This window comes from Anarrhichthys ocellatus, unplaced genomic scaffold (assembly GCF_004355925.1).
Source record: "Anarrhichthys ocellatus isolate YVR2014 unplaced genomic scaffold, GSC_Weel_1.0 scaffold35, whole genome shotgun sequence".
Classification (NCBI taxonomy): Eukaryota; Metazoa; Chordata; class Actinopteri; order Perciformes; family Anarhichadidae; genus Anarrhichthys; species Anarrhichthys ocellatus.
This window is the reverse complement of record NW_022280065.1, coordinates 2,682,072-2,707,241: the sequence shown is the minus strand read 5'-3', so window position 1 is coordinate 2,707,241 and position 25,170 is coordinate 2,682,072. Positions and strand designations below refer to the sequence as shown.

At 40.8% G+C, this 25,170-nt stretch overlaps 3 protein-coding genes across 15 annotated transcripts in view; 1 reads left to right on the top strand and 2 right to left on the bottom strand.

Annotated features, from left to right (window-relative positions):
- ubap2l (ubiquitin associated protein 2-like) overlaps positions 1 to 5,679 on the bottom strand; it is a 25,285-nt gene extending 19,606 nt beyond the window's left edge. For 10 of the 12 annotated variants that reach the window (XM_031866461.1, XM_031866464.1, XM_031866469.1 and 7 more), the window contains exons 1-7: positions 5,422 to 5,589; positions 3,962 to 4,099; positions 3,163 to 3,240; positions 2,203 to 2,313; positions 1,220 to 1,394; positions 520 to 621; positions 303 to 348 (exon numbers count right to left, since the gene is read on the bottom strand). In XM_031866461.1, the coding sequence (XP_031722321.1) occupies positions 303 to 348; positions 520 to 621; positions 1,220 to 1,394; positions 2,203 to 2,313; positions 3,163 to 3,240; positions 3,962 to 4,057 (608 nt within the window). In that variant the 5' untranslated portion in view covers positions 4,058 to 4,099; positions 5,422 to 5,589. The other 2 variants (XM_031866463.1, XM_031866462.1) reach the window with 2 other exon arrangements.
- Positions 5,680 to 6,447: 768 nt separating this feature from the next.
- LOC116393899 (uncharacterized protein C1orf43 homolog) lies at positions 6,448 to 9,044 on the top strand. 2 transcript variants are annotated; one of them, XM_031866606.1, is made up of 7 exons: positions 6,448 to 6,803; positions 6,906 to 7,007; positions 7,141 to 7,249; positions 7,371 to 7,424; positions 7,761 to 7,927; positions 8,052 to 8,110; positions 8,290 to 9,044. In XM_031866606.1, exons 1-7 carry the CDS (start codon positions 6,747 to 6,749, stop codon positions 8,495 to 8,497), a joined length of 756 nt encoding a protein of 251 aa, XP_031722466.1. In that variant the 5' UTR covers positions 6,448 to 6,746; the 3' UTR covers positions 8,498 to 9,044. The 2 variants fall into 2 exon arrangements, with proteins under 2 accessions (XP_031722466.1, XP_031722465.1); XM_031866605.1 differs by having other exon boundaries at positions 7,371 to 7,466.
- Positions 9,045 to 9,048: 4 nt separating this feature from the next.
- On the bottom strand, positions 9,049 to 24,263 carry tuft1b (tuftelin 1b). Its single transcript, XM_031866604.1, has 12 exons — positions 23,984 to 24,263; positions 14,902 to 14,979; positions 14,719 to 14,811; positions 14,510 to 14,584; positions 14,337 to 14,402; positions 13,773 to 13,862; positions 12,863 to 12,973; positions 11,609 to 11,832; positions 11,186 to 11,291; positions 10,791 to 10,874; positions 10,468 to 10,562; positions 9,049 to 10,331 (listed from the first exon to the last, which is right to left on the bottom strand). The coding sequence occupies exons 1-12, from the start codon at positions 24,038 to 24,040 to the stop codon at positions 10,259 to 10,261; spliced, it is 1,152 nt and encodes a 383-aa protein (XP_031722464.1). The 5' UTR covers positions 24,041 to 24,263; the 3' UTR covers positions 9,049 to 10,258.
- Positions 24,264 to 25,170: the final 907 nt, after the last annotated feature.

Here is a 25,170-nt window from a genome sequence, read left to right as displayed (position 1 = left end):
ACACACACACACACACACACACACACACACACACACACACACACACAATGCTGCAGTCTAGGGCCAGAGAGCAGAGACACCCTCTCGAGTGGATCCATCAAAATTTCTCGCCAAATAAAATGATTAGACATCATGACAGTTGTTCTGCCCACGCTGCTCTATCCCATTGGCTGATGTATGTTCTCCCTCCTTTGGATTAAGGCTAAACAATAGGCCGGGGTCCTGCTCTCTGGTGACCATGGCAACAGGTAAAAGTGGAACAAAAGGCCCTCTGGTTTTAGGCAACACAGGTGTTCTCTTACCCCATGCCCTGCGCAGAAAATCTGCCTCCTCGCCGTCCAGATACTCCTGGGGAGATAAGAGGTTACTTCAGTTTCTTACCGTGACAACTAATGTCACAAGAAAAAAAACGCCGGCAGTTTAAGTAAAAATAAAAACCCTCCCCAGATACCGACACGTTTTGATGAGAAACATTTCTTTCACAAACGACTTTGTCTGAAGAGGATTACAGCCACTTACCAACGGTCCCTCTTCCTCTGCCTCTTCCCCGTCGGCCGCGCTCTGCACCTCTTCCAGCTATTCCAGCCTTGGCTCCATCCAAGCCATTCTCCTGACCACGAACTGGAGAGAGAACAGCTTCAAATTTAGACACTACAGCATGTCAAAATAATCATATAAACTAGACTGGTTACAGTTTAGAAAGAAACGATCAACAATAATGGTTCTCTATCAGAGCCAAGTCGCCCTTCATTCAAAATTTTTAAAAGGCTCCCTGTTTTCATCTTTAAGTTATTTTTTTGCACATGTGCAACATTTTTAATCTCAATTTAATCGAACAGAAGAAACTCTTGAGACAAGTTTACGAGCTAATGTTGATGCAAACCAAACACGTTCACCGCTTCTTCACGTTGAAAGCCTCCATTGCTGAAACACTGGAGAACTTCTGATTTTAAAATACAGCCTTATTTGACAAATAACTGTCTCACAAATTGCAGATACATTTAGGAGTCCTACAGGGCTCTTGTGTGCCCATTAACGGGTCACAAGTACAGCGTTTGTTTTGATTCGTGAAAAGTGTCGAGAGAGGAAATTATCTCGAGTTGTAATAGTAGAGTGCCTGTTGCAATTTTGATTGCATCAGCGCTTCGTTCGGCTTCATTTTAAAGATACCTTCAAAATAATATAATGAATCCATAGTTAAAGAATGGTAATCACTTACACTCTCGGCCCCTGCTGGCTCCACGGCCCCTGCGTGGAGCTCCACCTCGGCGACGTGCTACATCTTTCTCTCCTCCTTTCTCCCGGTTCTCTTTTCCTTCATCTCCGGTCTCTGGCTGGCTAGTCTCCTTCTGGCCTGACACCCCTTTCTTCTTTCCCACCATTTCCCAAGAGTCCTTAGGAAGAAATAAAGACAGCGTTACACTGCTGGACTCATCGACTTTGTACTGAGTCACGATGACCAAAAACAACAACCACTGACGAAAAGTGAAGGTTAAATTAAGTATTTTATAGAGCACTGCCACATCAACAGGGAAATGTACCCACCAAAAATATGACCACAACTAAAAGAAATGTATTCATAAACAAACAGGTTGGATGTTGAGAGTTGCCTGGTGGTCAGTATAGCATTGACTTGAGACAATCGGCTGGTCAGCCAGTGAGCTAACTGGTTATTAAGAAATCTCTACACTGAGCCAGTATCTTGACAATGCAGGTAGCTGACAACCCCTTATCAGGTCTGATTAATGTGCTGGCAAAACGCATTTCCACACTTACTGGATTCAATCGCAAGCAAGGCCAACTCATACACTGTTCTTTTTAAGAACTGGTCATAGATTAAAATATCAGTCCATTACTGTTTTTACTTGGATAACGTAATTGAGACGGTAATACATTTGCTAAAGGGTCAGTAAAAATAATACACTCGGGGCATGCAGAGTTGACATACTGACCAACAGGGGAAGTAGAGAAAATGTGTTTACGGTGAATATCTTTTTGCATTTTTTTACCTTTACATACTACTTTGTCTAAACTACGAAAACCTGCCTCTGTCCACGCTCTTACAATGCTGTATTCACAGGATCCCTACTCGTACAGTGGAAACTGAAGTCCACTATCATAGTTATCTAACCCAAATTAGCACTGATCTCTCCAGGATCTGACCCTGACGGCCCTAAGCCCTCACACAAAGCCAATACTCACAGTGTCTGGGCTACCCTCCAGCAACACGTTAATGGCTCTGTTGACATCCCCGTTGCTATCGTGCAGTGCGATCATAGACTCATCCTGGTCCTTGCCTGTGATGTCAATCAGCTGCAAAAGAAGGAGTGTCATGATGAGACAGAGGTGACTCCAGGCTTACACTTCTGGCACTTGTGCCAAATGTTTTAAAAAAATAAAATAACAAAACATACATCCGAACACTGGGTTAGCTACAGAACAGTATACCTGCTAACAGCAGGGATTGAGCATCTTGGTCACTTAAGTAGCTATAACAAAGGGTTACTAACTGAAATTGCGGAGACTCATTTAATAAGAGCAGCCGGTGATATCCAGGGTGGCACTTCAATTATTTTATATATTTATTTTAATTATTTTATTTTTCTGGCAGATGCTATTAGCACCCAGGTGTCAGATGCAAACACTATTTGCACGTGGGCAAATAGTGTGGCTATTTACACCCGCGTGTATATACTATATACTATATATAGCATGGCTGAGACAAGCTCCCAGATGTCTGTAGCCAACAATGCTATTTGCACGCAAACTTGGCACACATTGCACACTGTATGCAGCCAACTGCATTTTTTTTATATATTTTTTTTTTTTTTTATTCAGAATATAAGTCATGTTAGTGTAAAAATAGCCTTCTCGCGAGACTCAACCCCCAGTCTATTGGGTGATTTGACACATTCATCCACCACAACCTAGTCCCTTCCATCACATACTGTGTCTTCCTTTTATAGTACTATTACAACTATTACTACTAAATTTTATTGCCAGAAATGACATTTTTCATCATTTCTCATAACTGAGCTTGTGCCATAAAAAAAGACGTCGTTCAAGCCTTTTTTCCGATCAATATCACACTAACACATTTTACACAGAATAGTACTATTTGAATACTACAGAACTAGGACAAAAAGTTGTGCATTTGCTCACCTGTTTGACCTTCTCCTCAAAGTCTGCATCGTTGTGGTCTGAAATCATCTGCGCCAGTCGGATCTGCTCTGCAGTAGCCTATACCAAGAAAAGCGAACACCGAATATTTATAACAAACAGAATCACAAGATTTGCATTCTTGCAAAACCAGAAAGAACAACTCATATTTAGCCATTTACAAAATCTTCAACAACAACTTGTGTACAAATACTATCTATATACTATACAAGATGTTCGCATCTAACAGAAAGCACTGGGAATGAAATTAGCACCTGCCAAAACGCAGGAAAAAATGTTGGACAATGGCATAAAGGTTATCCTTATATTAAGAAATAATATATTATAAATATTTTTAAATCCTTTCCCAAATTAAAGATTTCACAGGTGGCAGACAAAAAGATGAAGTGGCTGGTTGAAATGTTCAGTGACCTGCACCAGTGGCAGGTGGGAATTCTTTAGGGACTCTTCTCCTGATTTGTCAAAATATGGTGTCAACAGGTATCGATTATCCTGTAATACATTATTTGCTATGAATCTCATCAAAAGACAATGTCATAAGGTTTTAACTGGTATTGTTTTTCACAACCTCTTAGACAGCATATTATGCTTTTTGTATTAGAAGTTATATTGAATAATAACATCTTAATTGCTGGTGTCTGTACTATGTAACCGTAGCTTTGTAGAAACTGTGTCTAAAAAAATAAGCGACATTGAGTAATAAATTGGTTTGCCTATACTCAACCCTGGTGCACATCACTGTGCATCCCGGTAGTGAGACAGGTGGTGAGAGTGAGGGTACCTGAGGCCTCTGCTTGTGCTGTGTCTGACTCTGTGTCTGGCCCGGTGTCTGCTCCCAGCTGCCCCGGGCTCGGTTCCCACCCATGGACGTCATCATTTACAGTATATACAAATAACAGTATTTACAAAGGAATAACACCTGAGGAGAGACATATGAGAGAGGAATTACAGAGCTGTGACTATGACCTATTTTTGTCATAACGTACATGTCTGGTGCACTTGAATACTACTTCCTCAAACTGCCTGGTAGCTTATTTTATGCTTACTATTTATTTTATTATAGTTTGTTTTAACTATGTTTTTACTATGTACTGGCTCTGTGGCACTCTGAGATTTTTTTAAATGAAAAGTGCGTTACAAATAAAGTGCATTGTTATTTATTATTATTATTGCCTAATAGGGGGTAGCTAGCAGCGCTATCAAGAAGACAGCATCAGCTTTGTTTCCAGAGACGCCCGGACGTTGACAAAGGGTGTTTTCAGCCCCTTTCTAAGGCAATGTCTAAAACCGAAGCTAGCCGCGGGTCTGACCCGCGAAGCAAAAGTCATGGTACACTGGGTGGTGATGCAGTCACGGCTTACAAGTGCATAACGTTAGCGTATTTAACTCTTCAGAGCATTATGCAACGCTTTCTATATCAAAATAGCCTCGGTGGTGTTTAGTCAACCCAACGTTACATATTGTGAAACACGAGTATACGATTACAAACCTATTACAAATAGATCTGCCCTGTTATGAACACCAAACGAGAGACAAAATACAAACACAGTTCACGCATCCGACTGCATCTTTTTCGATAGCAAATTGTTAACCTTGCTATCGACAGCAACTGCTTAATCTCGCATACGTTACGTAAAACCCTGTTTGTACTAACGTTAACCCACACACTAGCCTAAAGCCGGGGCCCGTCCAACATATCTAATTCCATTTTGCCAGCCACATGGCCGAAATGCTAGCCAACTCGCTAATACTTGAGGGGAAATCATACAGCTCTGAAGTCTGGGTGGGCTTCCGCTTAACCTCATGGCGACAACGAGGCTAATTCTAACAGACGCTAGCTAACCAGCTAACGGAGTGTCGAGAATTGGCTATACAACGCTTAGTTGTTAGCGTTAGCCGACTTAGCTCGATAGCCACAAGTTAATTAGCTAATCATCTATAGGCGAGCAGTGTAGCTGTAATGTTCGACCAAACCAAAGACGCCCGTGCCACTCGGTTATCACTAGTTGTCTGCTAACGAACGTTAGCCATGCTAATTTAACTAACTACCGTCGTTTCGCACAGGTTGGCGACGTTGGCCGGTTAGCTATGTTAGCAAAGTAGCCGCTTCACAAACTACACCACCACTCTACAACATTCTAACGCCACTACATCTCTGATGGCCGGGCTCTCAACGTAGACCGAGGCTAAAGGCAGGCCTACAGGCCGCTAAAATGAAAATAAATAACAGGCGATACTGACCAGAAACCCGGCTCAATATTAGACACTGCTACACAACCGGCCGACAAGTGGTCTCGTTGTCGACCTTCTACTCGGATTTTGGACAGGATATAATTCCTGAACCCCAAGTTGATACAACTAAGTTGGGGCAATATAGCGAACCGACTCGCTCGCACAATAAGCGAGAGACTGAATTTACCTGTTTCTTTTCCACTCTGACACCACGGAGAGCTACGTCACGTGGTCTGTAGGGCGCTTCGCGGAAACTGGACCCACAACATGTCATCACACACTAGTTTAATATTATCAGCGGAGTTAGGACATGTCAGTGGCATGGATGCACAACACAGATAATGCAGATTGTGCAAATAATTGAGCAACTCTGGAATCCTTATTGAGGCTTATTGTAGTCATGCTTTGTGTGCTACATAAATAAATGTTTAGGCCCAAGCATGAATAATTAATACAATATACATCAAATTAAGTATATATGGGTTTAGTATATGCAATGTGTTATTTATATACACTCACTATGCTATAAAGATACAACAATATGTAATATTGTGATGTTGTATAAAATACAAGAAAATAAGTAATGTAAACAAAATAATTCTAGATAAAATAGTTTTGGATTTGTTACTACTTCTACTACGACGAGTAGCCTACTACTACAACTAGTAATACTATTATAATAATGTTATATATATATATATATATATATAATCCAGTAGAAAGTGCAGTTATATTGTTGTAAAGGGCTTGTTTTAATGACAACAGTTGGGCCACTAACATATGAATAAATCATAATGCAAAATTATCTTTAATGTTTGTAATCAAATTTTGTAAAAAAAGAAACATGGTACACATGGTACAAAACAAAACAGATAGCAGTAGGTTTTAGGGTCCTGTGACATCTTGGGGCTAAAAAAAGAAAAACACTTTTTTAAATCTTGTAAGAAATGTTAATTAAACTACGTGTAGGTTGTTTGACCTGACTGGTCCACCTTACAGTTATTACGGTAATTTGAAGAGTCGCAAATCAGTAGTCGCTGTCGCGCACTGCTCCCAGCTAGCACAAGCAAACGCTACACTTCTTACTTCATGCATGATGCCGCTGAACACATAGATGAGTATCAGCACTGTTTCAGCATAGTTTTTTTGTAAAAACATATTTTCCAAGCTAATAAACAACTTCTCGTATGTGCAGCAGTGGCCATTCTTTTCAAGATGGACAACCGACTGTTAGCTACCAAGCTAATGTAACATAACGTTTAACGATAAGTTTTGTACGCTAGGTTAGCTAACGGACCTGTGGATAAACTGTAACGTACACACGGACAGACAACATGGCAGAATCATTGTCAGGGGTTAATGTTGTTCTGGTTATGGCCTATGGAAGCTTGGTACGTGACGCTACGTTTCTGTTTTAGTTGCTGGCTGATATGTACTCGTGTGATGATGCCGACGTTAAAGCCCTGTCCCGTCACGTCTGGTCTTGTGTGCAGGTGTTCGTGCTGCTGTTTATCTTCGTCAAAAGGCAAATCATGCGTTTCGCAATGAGATCCCGCAGAGGACCCCATGCACCCATTGGCCACAACGCACCAAAGGTAAAGTGGATCTCCACTTTTATACGTTTGATTACCTCTTGCGTTGCCAAAGAATAGTTGACTACTGTATGTAGTAGCTGCCGTTGGAGTGAGAGTTCACGTGTCTGTGTATTTTCTTCGTGAATTGATTTAGGGTCTGAGGGAGGAGATTGACTCCATGCTGTCCAAGGTCCACGAGATCCGCTTCGAACCTCGTCTCATATCAGAGGAAGACGACAGGCTGGAGCAGGAATCACAAATCAGTCAGTCACCTTATTCAGCTCATCTTGTTGCCACCTGAATCTCACGTACACCTAGAGTGCACGTATGTGTCAAAAAAATGTGTATTTTATTATGTATTTGTATTATGTTTATATTTCACAGGTTGCTACAACTACCTGTACAGAATGAAAGCTCTGGATGCCATCCGTGACTCAGGTGAGAAGTCAAACGTGATGCTCGGACTCACTGATTTTGCAGGTGCATGCATTGTTCTTATCATCATCTCATCACATAAACTCAGTCTATTATTCTCACACGCATAACGGTTATTCTCTCTCAAAATCACTTCAACGATTACCTCTTATGGAGAAGCAGCAGTTCAAACACCTTTCATCTGCTAATCTCCAATGTTTTTAAAAATGGATTTCTTAAGTCATTAGTTTTTATATTGATGTATTATACTCAAATACCAAATCATGTTTTTTCTAGTGAAGTATTGAAGTTTCATCTTTTCTAACCTTCACTTGTGGTTCCTTCCTGTTTGGACCTCAGGGATTCCTCTGCAGGAGATAAGCCGATCTCCCAGTGCGTTCACTGGACGCAACTTCAGGAACTGGCTGCTGGAGTTGCGCAACTCCCACTCTCTGATCAAGAGCAGCCGCAGCCCGCTCATTGACCGCTTACTCGAAGGCTACGACAGCGCTCGCCATGGGACTGGGGTGCTTACGAGTGTTTTTTGTGTGTGACTGGATTGGGTGATGAAAAGAAAATATGAATATAATGGGTTTAACAGTTTAACATGTTGCAGCATGTTACAGATTTGACTTTAACCGTTTCTTTCAGGTGTTTGGGGAAGCTGAGTTTGTCGAATACCAGCAAGCTCTCAACGAACTGGCTGATGTGTAAGTGCTGCTCCACTGGTCCAGACTTGAAACATTGTTGGAGCTAGTGTATGCTTTCACATGTAATCGTTTCTACTACTACTAACACACTGCTATTTCATTAGATATCCATGAAGATTATTATGTGTACTAGTGTTATTGTATATTAGTAACTCCCCTTTTCTTCTCCCCTCCCTCAGGGTGAAAGCCTATTCCAGCACCACCAGCCTGGACCAGCACCATCAGTCCGCAGCCAAGGACCTGACAGGCTCTCCTGTCCGGAGCACTCCCTCCACCATCCAGGTCACCTACCTGCCCTCCACTGGCCAGCGCAGCAAGAGGCCTAAACACTTTCTGGAGCTCAAAAGTTTCAAAGACAACTACAACACCTTGGAGAGCACCCTGTGAGAGATCGCTGCTACAGCTGACTGTCGCAAAATGTTTGTGTGGACAAACGGCTGCAACAGCCTGCTGGAGAACATAAAGTTGTAATGTACTGTAATTTTGTTTTCAAGTTGAGCTTTAAAATGCACCCACTAATTGAGTTGGGAAAACTTCTCCTTTCCGTAAGGTACACAATTTTTCAGATAATTTCAAAGAACTGTCTCTTTTTATAACAATTGTTAGAATCTTGCAGTCACAAGGTGTTTTTTTTCCCCTCTCATTTCACCCAAGGCCTTAGTTTGTATTTTGGAACTAATGAACATGTCCAGAGGACAAATATGATTGTAGCCCACATGGCAAGGTTTGCATTGTCATTTTTTTTAAAACAGCAAAGTTAATGGCAAGTCAACTGGATTTGTTCAAAATGTCCAAATGTAAATATGAGTGTTTTGATTTACTGTGTTTGTGCATATGTAAGATATTTATACGGACCATCATAACTTATTTCATTGATATTGTGCGATTTGTATTTATGTGTGGTTGAACTCTGAGATAAAAGCTTTGCAACTCACGTCTTCTTTTTCAGTGTCTTTAATATCTCCACTAGGTGGCAGTACAAGGTCACAGAGTAAAGATGCAACAACAGAGATACAACAAATAAGTCAGATAAACCAGGTGTTTCATTCTATTGAAATAACAGACTGAACTTCAATGTATCTATCTACAGTGTTCACAGTAAATGGGTAGTTTATCAAAATGTACATCCACGAGTCCAAGTATTTTACAGAAAAACAGCCATACAAACAATGTATAACGATTTCAGTAAGTTTGAACCGGTGTTATTAAATATGCAATATTATACCACAAAACAGGCAGGGTATGTAATAAGGGTGTTGAGGCATCACTTGGCAGCATACATAAGAAAATAAATCTTGTTATCAGCTCGCATCTCTACAGGTAGCCTCAAATAAGTATTTATCAGCATAGCTAAAAAGAAAAAGGTCTAAATTCTAATATATAAAATAGCATTATCACTGTGATTGTATTTGTACAGAGAAATATATTTAAGTTAAACACGACTCATATTTTAACGATGACATAGCCAACTGCATGCCTGCCATTGGCATTGTGGTGCGAAGCACTGAGGAATCTGACCCTGAACTGAGGTCAATAGGTCAAGAGGCTGTAGGATGAAGAAGTGCTGGAAACACTCAACACAGTGGATTATTTGTACATTTGTCTAAATGTGTGTCTAACAGGGACATTCAAAAATAAATAACAGAGCTGTTTTTAATCTCGACCCACCTTTTACATTGAGCTGTTCACACATCTTATTTCTGCATGGGAAAGAAGTGGAGGTGGATACAAATAAACACAGAGAACTTTACTGAACTCTGGCTACTGCCACTGCATCGTTACGACTTGCTGACAAAGCACATGCTGCACAGATTTGTGTCTTTGTATATCATGTAAGACGTTCAGTAAAACTCTTTGCATTGCACAGCTCCTTCCTTGTATCTTTTAAGGATTCCTCCTACCATTGGAACCTAGTTTGAATTCTTCTTTCCTTTTTTAGATTCTGTTTGACACTGAAGGGATGCAGTAAATGTATACAGAGCACTATGGAGGTACTAACCAAAGGACCAATGTGCTTTGTCACCATGAGGTCTGCTAAGCCAGCTTTTGTTAAATCACTGCAGATCTACATTTTACATACCGATGGGTGGTTAAATATATATTTACACTTTATTTTCCATCTGGTCATTCCTTTGGTTGACACTCCGTTCAGGACTTGATCTCGATGACTTTGATGAACGGGAGGGCTTTCTTGGTGTGTGTCGTTGGTGTGATTGTTTTACTGCACAGAACAGGGGAAAATAATTGAATGTTTTGAGGTTTATGTGGACATTTGAATTTAGCATGACTGGCAGACAAGACGCCGTCTCAGTAGGAAATCAGCGTTCTTAATGTAAATAAGAAAACAAGCAGCTTACCTGTAAACAACCTCTGGCTTCTTCTCAGTGGATGTCGGGGGCGGAGGCTCCTGGCCTGCCAGGAAGTACTCCAAGTGGTCATGCATTTCTCTGTTCTGCAGACGGAAAGGGGTTAAAGACGTTACATTGTGTGCAAAGAAGCACCATTGCCGTCACAGAGAAGTACTATGAATGTTTCACATGCAGGACAACTTTTCGGCTTTTACTTGGTTGGAAAAGTGTTGAAGCTTTAGCGAAGAAAGGACAACTAAAAACACACATTATGTACTATATCAAAATGTCAGACGAAAATTAATTCAGATTCTAACTACGAGGCTCCTGACCTCAGCCTGCAGGAAAGCCACCCTCTCCTCCAGATCCCCGATGAATCGATCTCTCTCTTGGATGACAGTCCGGGAGTTCTGCAGCTGTATCATAGAGCGAACAAACAAAACACAAACAAACAATGAGATATGCTCAGGAGAAACACTTTTCCTACAGGAGCAGACGTGGCATCACTTATTCATGACGAGTGAGTTTTTTGTTTTCACCACACGTTTCTTCTTGACTTCACTGCTGCACATCAATTACGCTTTATGTGTCCACCTCCTCAAAATCTAATTTCCTTGTTAATGGCTTCCTGTGCCGTTGTGGGCACCGGAGAGCTCATTATGTGTGTGTGTGTGTGTGTCTGTGTGCACCTTGCACTGCTAGTCAACCTGTTTGTGTGCATAAGTACCTGTTCGATCATGTGGCGGACTTTCCTCTGCTGACTCTTTAACATGTCGTCAAGGTGATGGATCTTTTCCTTCAGAATGGCCACGTCCTTCTCCAGCTCCTCACACCTGCAAACACACAAATATGTGAGAAAACTCTGTCAAACTAACAGCAAATGGATGAAGTGTAAAGCCATATATTAACAAAACTACTGAAGTGGAGGTCATGTTAGTTGCCATGATTTGTATTTTACACCCTGGGAAGCAAGTAATCTATTTTAAGATTATATTTGGAGGTATACTGTCTCATGTTAGAAGATGTATAATGAGGATGAATTCAGGACATCAAAGAGTGAAACATAACATCATTGTGTACAGTATACAGAGTTTTCCTTTATTTGTACCAATGATTGTACTTTGTCCCATCACTTTGTTTCTCTTCTCACCTCTGCTCACTCTCCTTCCCTCCCTCCTTGTCTGCTTTGAGCTGCAGCAGCTCTGCCTCCCCTGCCGCCATCTTGTCTTTGAGGTTGCGGCTCTCGATCGCCATGCTTCCCAGCAGCCTCTGCAGCTCCTCCACCTGCTGACCCTTCTCCTCCGACTGCTTCTCCGCCGTCTGCAGCTGCTCAGACTGCTCGGCCAGACGAACACCATACTCGTGCGACTCAGCCTGTTAGGAGAGCCACAGAGTAAGACCTTGTTTGGGGTTTTCCTGTAATTAAGTAGTGGTGGATACCATATTAAAAGCTCTGCACACACAAACAATGAGTGTTTTCAATTACTCTGGCTGATTAGACCTCTGTCACATTGCAGTTGTTTGGGGCTAGCCTACAAATACCCAGATTATCTAAACCACTTTATTTGGAAGTTAAACCAAAAATGAGTGAGGCCATAATCCCTATTTAAAGAAGGACCAACTGTGCACACATCCAGGCAAAAATACTCAGGTGTAAGTCACAAAATACTTAACAGCAGGGCACAAAGGAGGTCTGCACACTCTTAGGCTCCAAATAAATACTTGATTTCTCTTTTGCTCTTTGCAAGGCAATGTTTTGATAAACAAGATCCTCCTTAGCCTTTATTATCCCTATTTGCACAAGAGTGATGGAAGTTAAACCAGGGAAGTCTATTAATTCAGTTTAGTTAGTTTAAAACCTCTGATTATCTGACTGCTCGTGTTTTCAGATAGCAACTTAGTGGGTTTCCCTGATCCCAGTAATTAACTTTGGGAGTACAATATTTTGTATAGAGCTGGTTTGTGTAATTGGAAGTGGCATTTCTTACATTGTTGTATATTTACTCTGATCGTTTCTGAATCACAACCTAAACGTATTTGCTGATGACTTGCAATACAGCTGAATAAAATGACACGTTAGGGTTGAAACTAAAAATGGTTCTACGTCTCTGCCTGTTGTATTAATATAATTGTGCTGTTGCCACTAACTGTAAAGGAGGGTTTTAGTACTAGACCATCAGGATAGTGCTCGACAGATCAGCCTGTGGTTAGTGTCCCTACATGACCTGACAGATGAATGTGCTGTAGAGCAAAGACCCAAACAGTGGGGGATCACAGGATGAGGGATGAAATCCACAGATAAGACAGATAATGAGGGCGATTAAAGGAACAAGGCAGCAGCAGAGGAGTGAGTCATAGCCGCAGACAGGAAGGCGTGTCATGTTACTCGTCTCGTGAGACAGACCTGCAGTCTCTCCCTCTCCTCCCGATGCCTCTTCTCCATCTCCTTCAGCTGCGCGTACAGACGCTTGGTCGCCTCCCTGAGCCTCACACTCTCCTCCTGATTATCTCCGACCTGAGAGTGCAGGCAGACAGAAAGTGACACGCTCAATCAGGATTAATCTGGCAAACCACTTAAACCCGAGGGCAAGGCTGGCGCTGACAAACAGAGAAGAGCGGCTGCTGACAGGCTATTTGCTCCGTGTTTAAAAGGCTGTTTGGCCAACCCGGAGGTAACAAAAGGCATTTAGACAAGAAGCTGGACGCACGGTAACTTGTGCAGAAATAACTTAACTTACATACTTTTCCCAGACAAAAAAATGCACTCTGCATTGCTGTATAACCATGACAGCACTTAGTGTAAATTGACCCTTGGTTACCTACATACCACACATACAGGTCACTGGGTATGGATAGCCACAATACCTCCCTGCTCTGACTCAACTGCCCTGGTAGATTATGGTGTCGTGTTACAGGAGATGTTGTGATGTGCCGAGGCTAGAATAATGCAAGGGAAATACAATATTGTGTGTGTGTGTGTGTGTGCTCGCTATTAGTCAGGATGTAAGTGAGCCCTTCGCTGTGTGTGTGGTAAGTTTTGTTATGAGCTTCAGAGAGTCTGGCACCGTTGTGTTTGGAGCAGCAGGCAGTTGGATTGTCTGAATGCGAAACAGCTGGAGGGCCAGACATTTTTTCCATAATGGATGTTGTGCCTGTCACTTAAATACACATTTGAAAGCATTCAAACTAGTTTCAGCTGAAATTGTTTTCCGCTATTCCCCGTGGTTTATTCATATTAAACTGATGAATAATCAGATTATAAACGCAAGCACAGCAAACATCAGTTAGAGAAGGCTGTATTGTTTTAGGCTCACCTGAGCGTCTGACTCAGTGGGAACAGTGTTGATGTTGCTGACAGCCGGTTGGCTGCTGGACAGGTTGACTCTGGAGCCATTGGCTGGATACTGAAGAGGAGAACAGCGGTTGGTTAGTGGAGTTAGGGCTTCATTTCTCCTTTTACTCGCACAATGTACAACTACTAGAGTGGCCCAGACAGATCACAGCACTGCAACTTGAAGTAAACACAACACATTGAGAAACACTACAGTTAATGTTGTCATGCATCGTGTTCTTGTTGCGTTTACGATTAGTTGCACAGTCGATGAGTTGCTGTTACAAAACACAAACAAAGGAAGAAAATATGTCCGCCGCTTTTGTCAGGAGAGACTTCAGAGATTTAGTCCACACAGATATAAGGCAACCAATAAGATTGCAGTACTCTGAGTGTGTTAATCCTCTTCCTTCATTCACGTCCACCACTTTGACAAGACGTATACTGCACCTTTGCTTTTCGTTCATTGACCAAACAATTATTCGTCTAACTGTTTCAGCCCAACATTCATCAAAACGTCTTTATGTTTGATGCAGACGGTGTGTACCTTGTTGTTGTTAGCATTCTGCCTGGCAGCCATCTGCTGTCTCAGAGTCTTCAGACAGTACCTCACCTAGAAACAAAACACAAAACAAAAATTGTTCTGTGCCGAAACAATGCCCTTCCCCTTATTCAACCCGGAGACACACTCGCTCAGATGTTCTCCAGTCGCACACTGACCTCCTGAATCTGCGACACCTCGTCCGTCATCATTTTGACCCTCTCCGCTGCCTCTAGACGGGGTTCGAGATAAACCTGGAAACCACAATGACAGGAGTGTGTTGGATAAAACGGGTGAGCACACAAATACTTTCAATAAGCATGGATAGGTGGACTGGCTCGCACATGCATACAATTATAGGAACAAACACCAAAACAAGCTCACATACCTTTATGACTTCAATTTGTTCTTCTCTGGGAGTGATTAGTGTTTCTTCCTGCTCCTCTGGTTTCTGTGGCAGCACTACTGCAATGCTGCTCTCCTACATTCAGTAAAAAAAAAAAAAAAAAGTTGTACTTTCGTTCATTCAGTAAACAGCACAACAAAAATGTTTTCCTCTTTGATTTTGTACCTTGTTGCTGTGCCGCTCCGAGGTGCAGCCTGACTGATCCTGATCTTGTAGAGTGAGTCTAAGCCGCCTGCATTGGACCTGAAATGAAATGAAAGATGAGGGCACAACAGAGCTGTGGGGATTTTGAGAGAAACAACCAATGAAGAGAAAGGAGAGAGGTTTAAAATGAATGTCATCAGGGAGAAAGAGGGTGGAGGCAAGAAAGAAAAGGCATTCTTTTTGTCATAAAACTTCCCCATACTGAAGTTCCTCTGTGGATGCCACACTGTTTGACTACAAGGCCTAGCAACCGACACAGACGAGACATTTCCATTGCATCCTCCGGGGGGGGGGGGGGGGGGAAGTCTGGTGGTTATGACCAAACAGTCCGGTCTACTCACTGGAGAAAATGAAACCAGTCCGGTACAGTAAGGGCCAGAAATACCAACACTAAAAACAGCGTGAGTGGTGAGTCACTCTCCATTCAACTTTGACATAAAAACAGATCATGTGAGAATTGTCTCATACATGCTTTGACAACTTCACTTTAAAAAAACTAAGTATTAATATAAAATAGCAACGACATACTCACTAGTTTGTGTTCATCCCCACAGGATGGGTGATTATTCTGTTTATAGCTCCTTTATTTGTTGATCATAAGCTGTATTGAATGGGGCGCCGGCTTCTCCTGTTGCCTTAATTAGTGAAACAAAATGATTCCTAATAAAATGGAGACACCCCTGATAGTAAATATAGGCTTTCACTGGAGGTGCATGTTGTTCTATGTTAATCATATCTATTTAGACGAAGATCACATCAAAATCCAGTGCTATGGATTTGTTTCATGTTGTAGAACTTTATTTATCAAGAGCGTTTAAGATCATCCACTGCAAACGGACTAATGCACACAATAATAGAGTACATAACTTTTCAACACGTAAAATGTTCTTGAACTGTGGCACAAAACACGTTATTCAGATTTTATGTTTCAGTGACTGTGACGACCCCTCCCTTCCACCAGGGGTCTGTGTCTGTTTCCTCTCAGGTTGTCTTCCAGGATGTTAATCGGCCACTGATGGGCGACACCTGAGTTGGGTTGGTCCCAGCTATAAAGGCTGCCCCTCTTCTGTGGCTGGGGCCTCTCTGCGCATCTCCTTGCTGTCTCCTGTGCGGAGGACCTGGCTGTTTGTTTGTTTGTTTGAGTTTAGTTTAGTTTAGTTTAGTTTAGTTTAGTTTAGTTCAGTTCAGGTCTGTTCGTTTGTACTTTAAATAAATGTCTATTTATTACTTTTAACTCGTCTTGTCTCCCTCATGTTGCGGCCTTTTGAGCCGGGTCGTGACATACCGAGCATGGTTGTGACAAACAAATAATCCAGTAGATAGTGAATAAATTACACAGCAGGATGGAAAGCTAAAAACAAATTTGCAGCGTATCTCAATTTAAAAACTGAAATGACAATTGACATCAGTTAACAGTCAAATTAAAGCCCTTAAACTCAGCTGGTCCTTTTTTACCAGACATTTTTTTTACAAAGCAAATATTTGCTTTAACAATACTTAATCCTCCTCGGCAACACCCATTTAAGTAAGTGGAGGTATGGCTCAACACAAATTGTGCAGCTTTTCCTCTGAATGTGCAAAGAAAACAAACCATTTGGCTCTTTGACAAACTAATTCCAGTTTAGCTGGAGGATAAAAGTCCAGGTACAGCAGAGTTATGTAACAGCTGATAGTTATCTTATCACCAACTCATGCTTAAGCCTGGCCTCTATGTGGTGTTATGTGTTTGTATGTATGCATGCATGTGTATGTACGTGCTCATATGTATGTGTAGCTTATATGGGACCTGTTGTGGCTGTTGTGTGCCTCCACCATACAGTGCACGAGGAGAAGAATGAAGGGATATTATCAGTCATTACAGAATTATAAAAACTCTTAGGCTGGTTTACTTTGTGGTGCTGCAGTGGGTGCTATCATCATCAACATCAGTGGCCATAATTCAAATTTGTGTGGGCGTCAGCTACAGAGTAAATTAGATAGCAATCAGATCAAATGGCCCATAATCTATTACCCAAAAGCAAAGAAGAAACACAAACAAAATGTCCTGTAGATGTCCTGTGTGTAAGTTATTATGTCAATATGAGAGCTTTTTATTGTTTTGTTCTTCTGTGTTTTTATGGTTTTAGAGTGTGTATGTGAACATGCCTCCCATAAGTCATGTCGACACACATACAGTAATGTATGGCTTAAGGCCAAAGAAGAGCGACCCGGCACGTCACATGTGGCTACTTACGTCAGCGACCGGTTTGCTGCTTTGCATGCAAATGGTTTTGCACGAATAGCAGATCTTTGTGTGTTGTTGCGATGCCTGAAAACCATCACAGTCAAGGTAGTGACAGGCAGGCCGACATTTCATTCTGTGATCAAAGGGAGCGACAGCTTGAGGGCTTCCCACAGAGGATCGCGGCACAGAGATGCACTGGGAGCTGGTTACTGTACACAGGAACATAGCGTCCTGCTCCTCACCGCACGCTAGTTTTGCTTGATGTTTCTTTGGAGCACACTGCATTGACAAGTTTCTGGCAAGTGCCCGCCACTCATCCACAGAGCTTCAAAGTAAAAGCACGTTTAAAGAATAGTTTACAGATAATAATCTTTTTTTCATAAAAGTACATTGTAGGCAGATCACGGGTATATTTTGGTTCCCAGAATGCAAATGAATCTTTAATAGTGCCAACCCTGTATAAGATCATATTGTGGTGAGCGCAGACACCGAGCGCTGAGTGCCAAGGCAATCTCTGCTTGTTAAACATTGTCACCACAAAAAAATCTAAAAAAATATTGCAGAGGTAAACTGCACAGCACCATGACAACAGTCCAAACCAATACATATGAACTGCTCCTACAAAATGTGCTTATTAGGTGTCATTACGGTCAAATGGAATGTGCATGTCGTCATGTTCCAAGTTAGAACAATGAATCAGTGCATACTTTTGTGGTCCTGGCCTGTCCAACAATTAACATAATTAGCAACTGTTAACTGTTAAGTCCTGACATCATAGCTCCTACATTCATGTATTGACACGAAAAACAGACTTACGTCAGCAAATGTGCACGAAGAATATGTAAGTAAACAGGTTATGCTTTATGAATAAAGTTATTATTATTATGCTGAATACATCTTACACTTTGTACTGATCCACTAGGCTGTAGCTCAGGAAATGCTTAATTTCCATTTGTTTGTAATTCCTGGGAAGAGTCAGTGACGTTAACTGAGGTGTTCAGCTGTTGTTCCATTACAGTCAATTGATTCTCCCTCTGAACTATAAATCTTCGTTATCAGATTCTCATGAATCAAATGATAAAGATCAAAAGACAAAAACATGTCTGGCATAACACTGAGCAGAAATATTTCTACTGTGAAAACTATGCAACATCAAATGAATGTATCACAAAGTAACCTCTTGCCCTGCTATTTCCAACAGTAATATTGTTTCCACGCTGCAAATAATCCAAACTTTTTCTGTATTTAATGTACTTCAGGTAATGAATTTGATCAAAACGACGAGACAGTTATGATGAGCGAGTTCAAAGTAAAGTGCAAGAAGGCTGAAACTAATTATTTTCATTGTCAGTTCATTTGCAGATTGTTTTCTTGATAAACTGATGAATGGTTTCGTCAATAAAATGCCAGAAATTGTGAAAAATGCCCATAATTATTTCCTAAAACTCAAAAGTACGTCATCAGATGTCTTATTCTTCCCCAGACCAACAGTCCCAAACACAGAGATGTTTAGTTGACTACTATATAACATAAAGAAAAGACTGCAAATCCTCACAATTGAGAGGCTGAAACTGAGTCCTGTTTGACATTTTGCTAGAAATGACTTCAACAATAAATTTACTCACCAAAATATGACGATTAATGTTATATTTATTGACTTAAATGATCGACTAATAGTAAAAAAAGAGTTAAGTAGATTATGCACAATAAAAGAACAGGGTAGCACAGAGTAGAGCACACAATGTGTTTTAAAGTAGAGCAGAGTAGACTTGAAGAGGAGTAGAGCAGAGTGAAGTAGATTAGAGGAGATAATATCTCTGACACTCAGGTACTCAGGCACAAAAAAAACAAAAAAACACGCAGCTCATCCATACTGCATTAGAGCTGCAGCTAATATGAAAACAGTCAGTTACACATCCGTCCAACGTGACTCGTGTTTACCGATTTGGGGTGTCTGGGCTACAAGAGCATCCTCATACCAGTCAGTGGCCTCCCACAATCAATACACGACCATCCAATCCCAGCTATCGAGCCACAAGCTCCTCCATGACTGCTGTCGGAGATGAGATCATTGCTGTGCTCAGCTGTACTACAGGCTGACTGAAACTGCAGAACACACAACAATTCAACCAGACATAGCATGTACTAAATCCTTTCTAACAAGCTGAGAAAGTAGAACGGTGGATCATTATTTGCACCAACACCAGTATCTACATTCCTTTCCCAGGTGCCAACAGAGATCACAGCAAAGTGTAAAGTCCATCCATCTCTGAGTGCAGTCAAAACAAACTACTTTTATTACAGAGCAACACATTATGATAAGAAAAACCGTAAAACACTTTAAACATGGTAACTTGCTGATATCAGCGAGTCCCACTCTGAACCATCACACGTCGCACATGTTAATTATAAACTCTTCCCTTCTGATTAATACCAACGGTATGTGTCACAAACAACACAACTGAGTCACTCTTGAACAGTAACTAACAAATAGGAAGTGACTATGAAAAGTTTTAAAGTTGCATTTTGTCTTGACAAACTCTATGGCAACGTTTGCATTCAGATGGTGAATGAAATGGAGATGAACGCACTAATTCAGATGGATGTTTGATACTTAAAATACATACAAAAAGAGACATAGTGCCTTGCATGAATCAAATAAAGGGTAAACTAATGTCTCTTATGTGTATGATATTTCTAAGTATCTCTTTGGGCTGATTTAATCTGTGTGTGGGAAACTAGCCCTTTATTTTTTTAGCATGACAACTCCACAATGAAGACATGAATCATAAAAGCAAACACTGTAACGAAGCAGACAAAACTACACCCACAGGTACCATCATGCACTTCCCCCTGTACTAACCTAAAAAGCAAACCCTTTACTTTATCCCTCTGATATCTACCTGGGCAGAGGAAGCTGTCGGGGACTCTTCCCAATGATGTTCAGGCAGCTGCGATCCAGACCGTCTGTGTCTTTGTGACTAAGAGCGTGGGAAGCCCCGGACGTCTTGCCTTACATGGCTGGGTGAGGCTCCGCCAGCTGCCCAACCCTTTTTTCCCTCCAGATTGTTCTCCAGTCAGAGAGCTACAGTGCCAGTCCAAGGAGGCACATGGTTGCTATAGCCTCCCCTGCAGGACTGCAGCGCCAAATACACAATGGAAAGAATGAAGGGAACATTTGTCTGATTGGATAATAAACTGTCCGGAGCAAAGAGGTTTGTTGACGGTGAATCTAAACTGCATGACAGTTTGAAAGCCATCTTTATAGTTTGATAATCAGACTGAAATTACTTTTTTATTTTTTTTATTTATTCAGAGGTCTGGAACTAGGCTTTAATCTTTATCAAATAGTCAATGAGAAAATGAGTGACTAGGTTCAACTATCATACTTAAGTGTAGCCTAAATGTATGCAAATATACACTGATACATAACTTAGCCGGACAATAAGTGATCAATAGATAAAACGGTGGGCTGAAGATGGCTTCATTTATCTGGTACATGGTGACAGTGGTAGGTAGCAGCACTGTGAGGAATGTGTGGTGCGAGTTATATAAGAGAGATTAATGAAGAGTCTTTATACAACAGTGACTGGCACGTTGAGTATGTGCAGTGTCAACAAAACTGTGCAAACAAAAGTCAAATGCCACAGTCCAAATACGTCCATGCTCGCGTGTGTACGTCCATGTGTCTCTGACTACCTGAAACTTAAAACGTTGAACTTCCAGCATTGAAACGATCTCAAATTGAATGTTTTTTTCGTTACAATTTGAAGTGTTATAGGGCTGCAACTAAATCACTCAAAATATTAAAATATCAAATCTATATGTTGTTGTTTTTTAAGTTGATGATTCATTGTTTCGTCTAGAGCCGTAACTAACCGATCTACTATTTGGATATTCATTCCACCAAATTAAAAATGTTTTTAAAGAAAAAATACCCTAATTTTCTGGTTTCAGCTTCTCAAATGTTCATATGTATGTGTTCCTTAGTCTTTCATAATAGTAAATTGAATATCTTTGTGTTTTGGACTATTCCAAAACAATTGAATGTTTGACTGTTTTAATGATAAATTTACAAATGATAAATTGGTTACCGAAATTATTGTTCATTAAGTTGACTTATAGTTTCTTCACTAGCGTATTATATTCTAAATGTATGACCTTATGTCTCACATACAGTGTACCTCACATTTTTGAATTTTGCATGCTTCTTTACACAAAGAGCAGACTTTCAATTTGTGCAAGTATGCACTAAACGTCCTGTTATGTATCACGTTATTATAGAGTGCTGCAGGGATGAGTCCTGAATCCTGGCTCCCTCGTCTTGAAGTCAGTGGGTTTTTGGTTAGATGCCTGAAATGTGGCCTGTGGTTAGCATAAGCTTCAGAGATTTTAATGTTGTGTTCTAGGGTGTAAAATACGTCAGTAGATACCCCTCTCGAAAATGTGGAAGCTTTTATACGTCTTAAAAAAACGCGGTTGCTGACAAGTGGCTAAATGAAACTGAAAAATGACATCACGCCAACTAGTCCACCGTTCCAGCCTCGTTAAACTCGCACTGACGTGTCTGCGGTGTAGTTTTCTTTTCTGCCGATTGCATCCACTCTTAAAGAATCATAAAGGAGGTGTTCATTTGTGAAGATTATCTTGCTGAACAAAGCATATATAAATAAATCCAATTGGCTTTTTGTCAAGAAAACCAGGGCGATACTAACTTCCAGGGTAGGCCTACAACTATGCGTCAGCACTCTATTTATATTTAGTTGTTTATCCTTTTGTTGATATACGAGCAGTGCAAACATGCCATTTAACAACGTCAGTGTCACACACAAAAGGCTCAGACTGGATCTCTCTTATGCAGCCATGTAAGTCAACCCTGCAGCTGAGTTATTTCAATAACCTTGTCATTGTAGCTCTTCCCAGCGTGTTCTCACGCTATGAGAGAACACACATTAACTTCAGTGTAATTTGTCAAGATCCGGAAAAAAAGTATTTAACTCCTAAATGTGTGTAAGTGGGAGGAAATAGGTTTCCCAGTGGAAATCGTGGTTTGCAGAACTGAAGGCAAGCAAGGTCAAAGTTGATGTTTACAGATCACGCCACTAAAGACAGGAACAAAATGCTCCTTAGCCACCTCCGACAGAGTGTCATTGCTGTGTAAAAGGACCAGTGAACTGAAGTCAAGTTAATTTGTATAGAGCCATTAATCACTAACTTCACTTACAGCCAATGAAATGAAATGAAAAGCCTACTCGAATCATATTTTTTTTCATTTTTGTTTTGTTGAAGCACAGTCAGAGCCCATCAAAGCTGGAAACTGCCAAAAATGCATTTGGAACATGCGTTTTTATTTTAGGCATGACTGTATTTCTCCTCTCCCTGCCAGATCTCTGTAGAAACAAAGGATCTGTCCATTCATGCCAACATCCTGGTTCTGAATCATGAGCCATTGTGACAGTACATACCTATTGACTCAATGGCTTAGTGCTGTCAATTACTTTAACACAATAAAAAGTAATGTTTCACCTTTCATTTGACAATTCTTATTCATGCCACTCAAAGAAAAAAGAAACATTCTTGGACTGCCAATGAATAGAGGACATTTCTATTAAACCAACCAGCGAACAAGTCTCGTATTGAGTTCTTTGGAACTCCTGTCATGGAATCCTCTGTAAATTCTCCGGAACATCAAGTAAATGTATTCTTAACTGAGCCTTAACAAAAGGATTAACTTAATAATGTTCTGTGATGGCATACAAAAATACAATTATTTTCAAGCCATTAAAACATGTCTGGAGGGTATCATTATTTAATTTACTTCTAACAACGTTTGAAGTAGGGACTTCTTACTTCACTTGTTTCGACATATCGATTCATTCTCATATCAAGTTACAGTCGGCTATGCTGTGAAGGTATAATGGCTTTTCCTTTCTGAGCACACACATTAAAATACAGGCTCCACACGGTCTCTTCAAAGGCACAAAGTGGGTTAAAGTTCCAGTGAAAGTACCATGTACACAGTGACACAGAAACACAGTCACTCTGTGGGAAAATCCAATAAGTGACGCTGAATTTATGCAACAAGTAGTGTAGTCAAGCAGTCCCAACTGCTATTTTGTAATGATAGATAACATGCAAAAGGTGTTTGTTTTAGGACACATCCAGCGGCCATGGCATTACTTGTATCTTTGTCAGAGTATAAAGGTATATATCAAGTAATTAACTTGCCTTCTAAAATGCAGTCATTTGATTTAAACTACGCCACACCTTCAGGCATTAAATGACTAAATGATGTCACAGTCACAGTGTACTTAATACCATTAGAATGATGCTCAAGCTCTATAGGCTCCTGTTTGTCTTCAGAGTAAAGCTTAAAAACACTTAAGTTTGTAAGGACGAAGAAGAAGAAGAAGAAAGGTGTGTTGGATATGATTCAAACTCTTAGAAAAATAAAATCAAAAGCACATTTTGCTTTCACATGTAATGAGACAATGTATTTAAACATCATGTGTTGGTTGAAAAGTGAATTTCTGCTTTTCAAATGTCTCACAGGGATCATACACATTTATTTCATATGTTATTTCATATGTTACATTCTGTAAACTAGGACAGTCAGTTAGCGCACATTAGCCCGTCCATCACAGCTGTGCGTAAAGTGAATCACCTTAGTCCAGCAGAAATACAGGGAACATAAAGTGGGACTGACTAACCAGAAACGTATTTTTGACTACCGTAGACACATTTAAGTTAAGTTCAATCAGACAGTGATTCAACTGTCTCTTTAATTAAACATGTAAGACAGTTGTATGCATCACTCACGTTAGCTCTGTTGTCCTTTTCTCCATTTCCCTCAGTCCGCCTCACGCCGCCGCTCATCTTGTCAGTGGAAAGACGAGCCCACACATAACAGTGAAGAAGAAATTATAGCTGTGGAGAGTTTCTTTTCTTTCCTATCAGTCAGGGTTTAAAATTTTACATGTCGTCCTCTTCGCAAAAACTGTTGTCAGAACTTTTCAGCAAAGAGTAAAGAGACACCTGGCGCGTGTCCCGCTGCGTTCCCTGTCTGTGCAGGACAGGTAGTGAAGTTGAACGCTGCAGGTCTTCAACATGCCTCCGCCTCATTCACATGGAATGCACTGAATCATAATTCAGGATGTAGGAAGCAGAAAGCCTTTCAGCACTTTTTCCTTTACTGGCTTAGATTTAGATCTTTTTTACTTTAAATATTTTAATAATTTGTAATTATTCTTTAGTCATTTTCTTATCTTGTCTGTTCATATTAGAACATTTATTTTGGTAGGCAGTATAGGGAGTGCGCAGTAGGACCAAAACAAGCTAACTTTACATATTTGGAACAGGTCATTTATTGTTGCCTAGAATGAAGCCTAAAATGCTTCATATTGATAACACGCTGTGAGAGTGGGAAGAATAAATCCAAATCAAACATTCCTATTTATCCTGGGGATCTATCGGGATGGTAATGACTGATGCACTCAAATAAACTGTGTCTGACCTCAAAGAAGTTGACGACGCATCTGCCGAATGGAGGTACAAGAGTGCTGCTGAAAAACAGCATTCTGTCCTCAGTAACCTGCCTGATCTTCTTCCAGATTGATCCCATATGATGTCTCTCCTCATCTGTCTTGCATCAAAAAATTCTGTTCAACCTCTCCCCAATTTTCAAGCAACATCTCTGTCAGCACCAAGAATCTGCAGTAGCTGTGATCTGCCTCCCATGCGCTGCAGCTAATTCAGTGCCAGAGCTGCAAATGGGATGTAGTCCTGTTTAATAACAGTCCGGTCACATGTCAGACGGCCCTGTTGCCACTTGCACTTGCTTACTATCCTGTTAGGCCTATGGATGAACTCATTTGCCTTTGGTGGCATATGGCTTGAAACATTTTTAGGAAGAGTGACACATCGACCCAGAGAAAGTGTCCTACTTTCAGCATTTGACAATGTTGCTGACAGAGTGAGAACGTCGTGATCTTTGTTGAATAACGGAT

Coding starts and splice junctions, on each gene's coding strand:
- tuft1b (XM_031866604.1), bottom strand. CDS start 24,040: ATGAGCGGCGGCGTGAGGCGGACTGAGGGAAATGGAGAAAAGGACAAC. Junction 14,812..14,901: donor CGGAGCGGCACAGCAACAAG/GTACAAAATCAA, acceptor TACTGAATGTAG/GAGAGCAGCATTGCAGTAGT. Junction 10,332..10,467: donor AAGCCAGAGGTTGTTTACAG/GTAAGCTGCTTG, acceptor TGTTCTGTGCAG/TAAAACAATCACACCAACGA.
- LOC116393899 (XM_031866605.1), top strand. CDS start 6,747: ATGGCAGAATCATTGTCAGGGGTTAATGTTGTTCTGGTTATGGCCTAT. Junction 7,008..7,140: donor TTGGCCACAACGCACCAAAG/GTAAAGTGGATC, acceptor GAATTGATTTAG/GGTCTGAGGGAGGAGATTGA. Junction 8,111..8,289: donor CTCAACGAACTGGCTGATGT/GTAAGTGCTGCT, acceptor CCCCTCCCTCAG/GGTGAAAGCCTATTCCAGCA.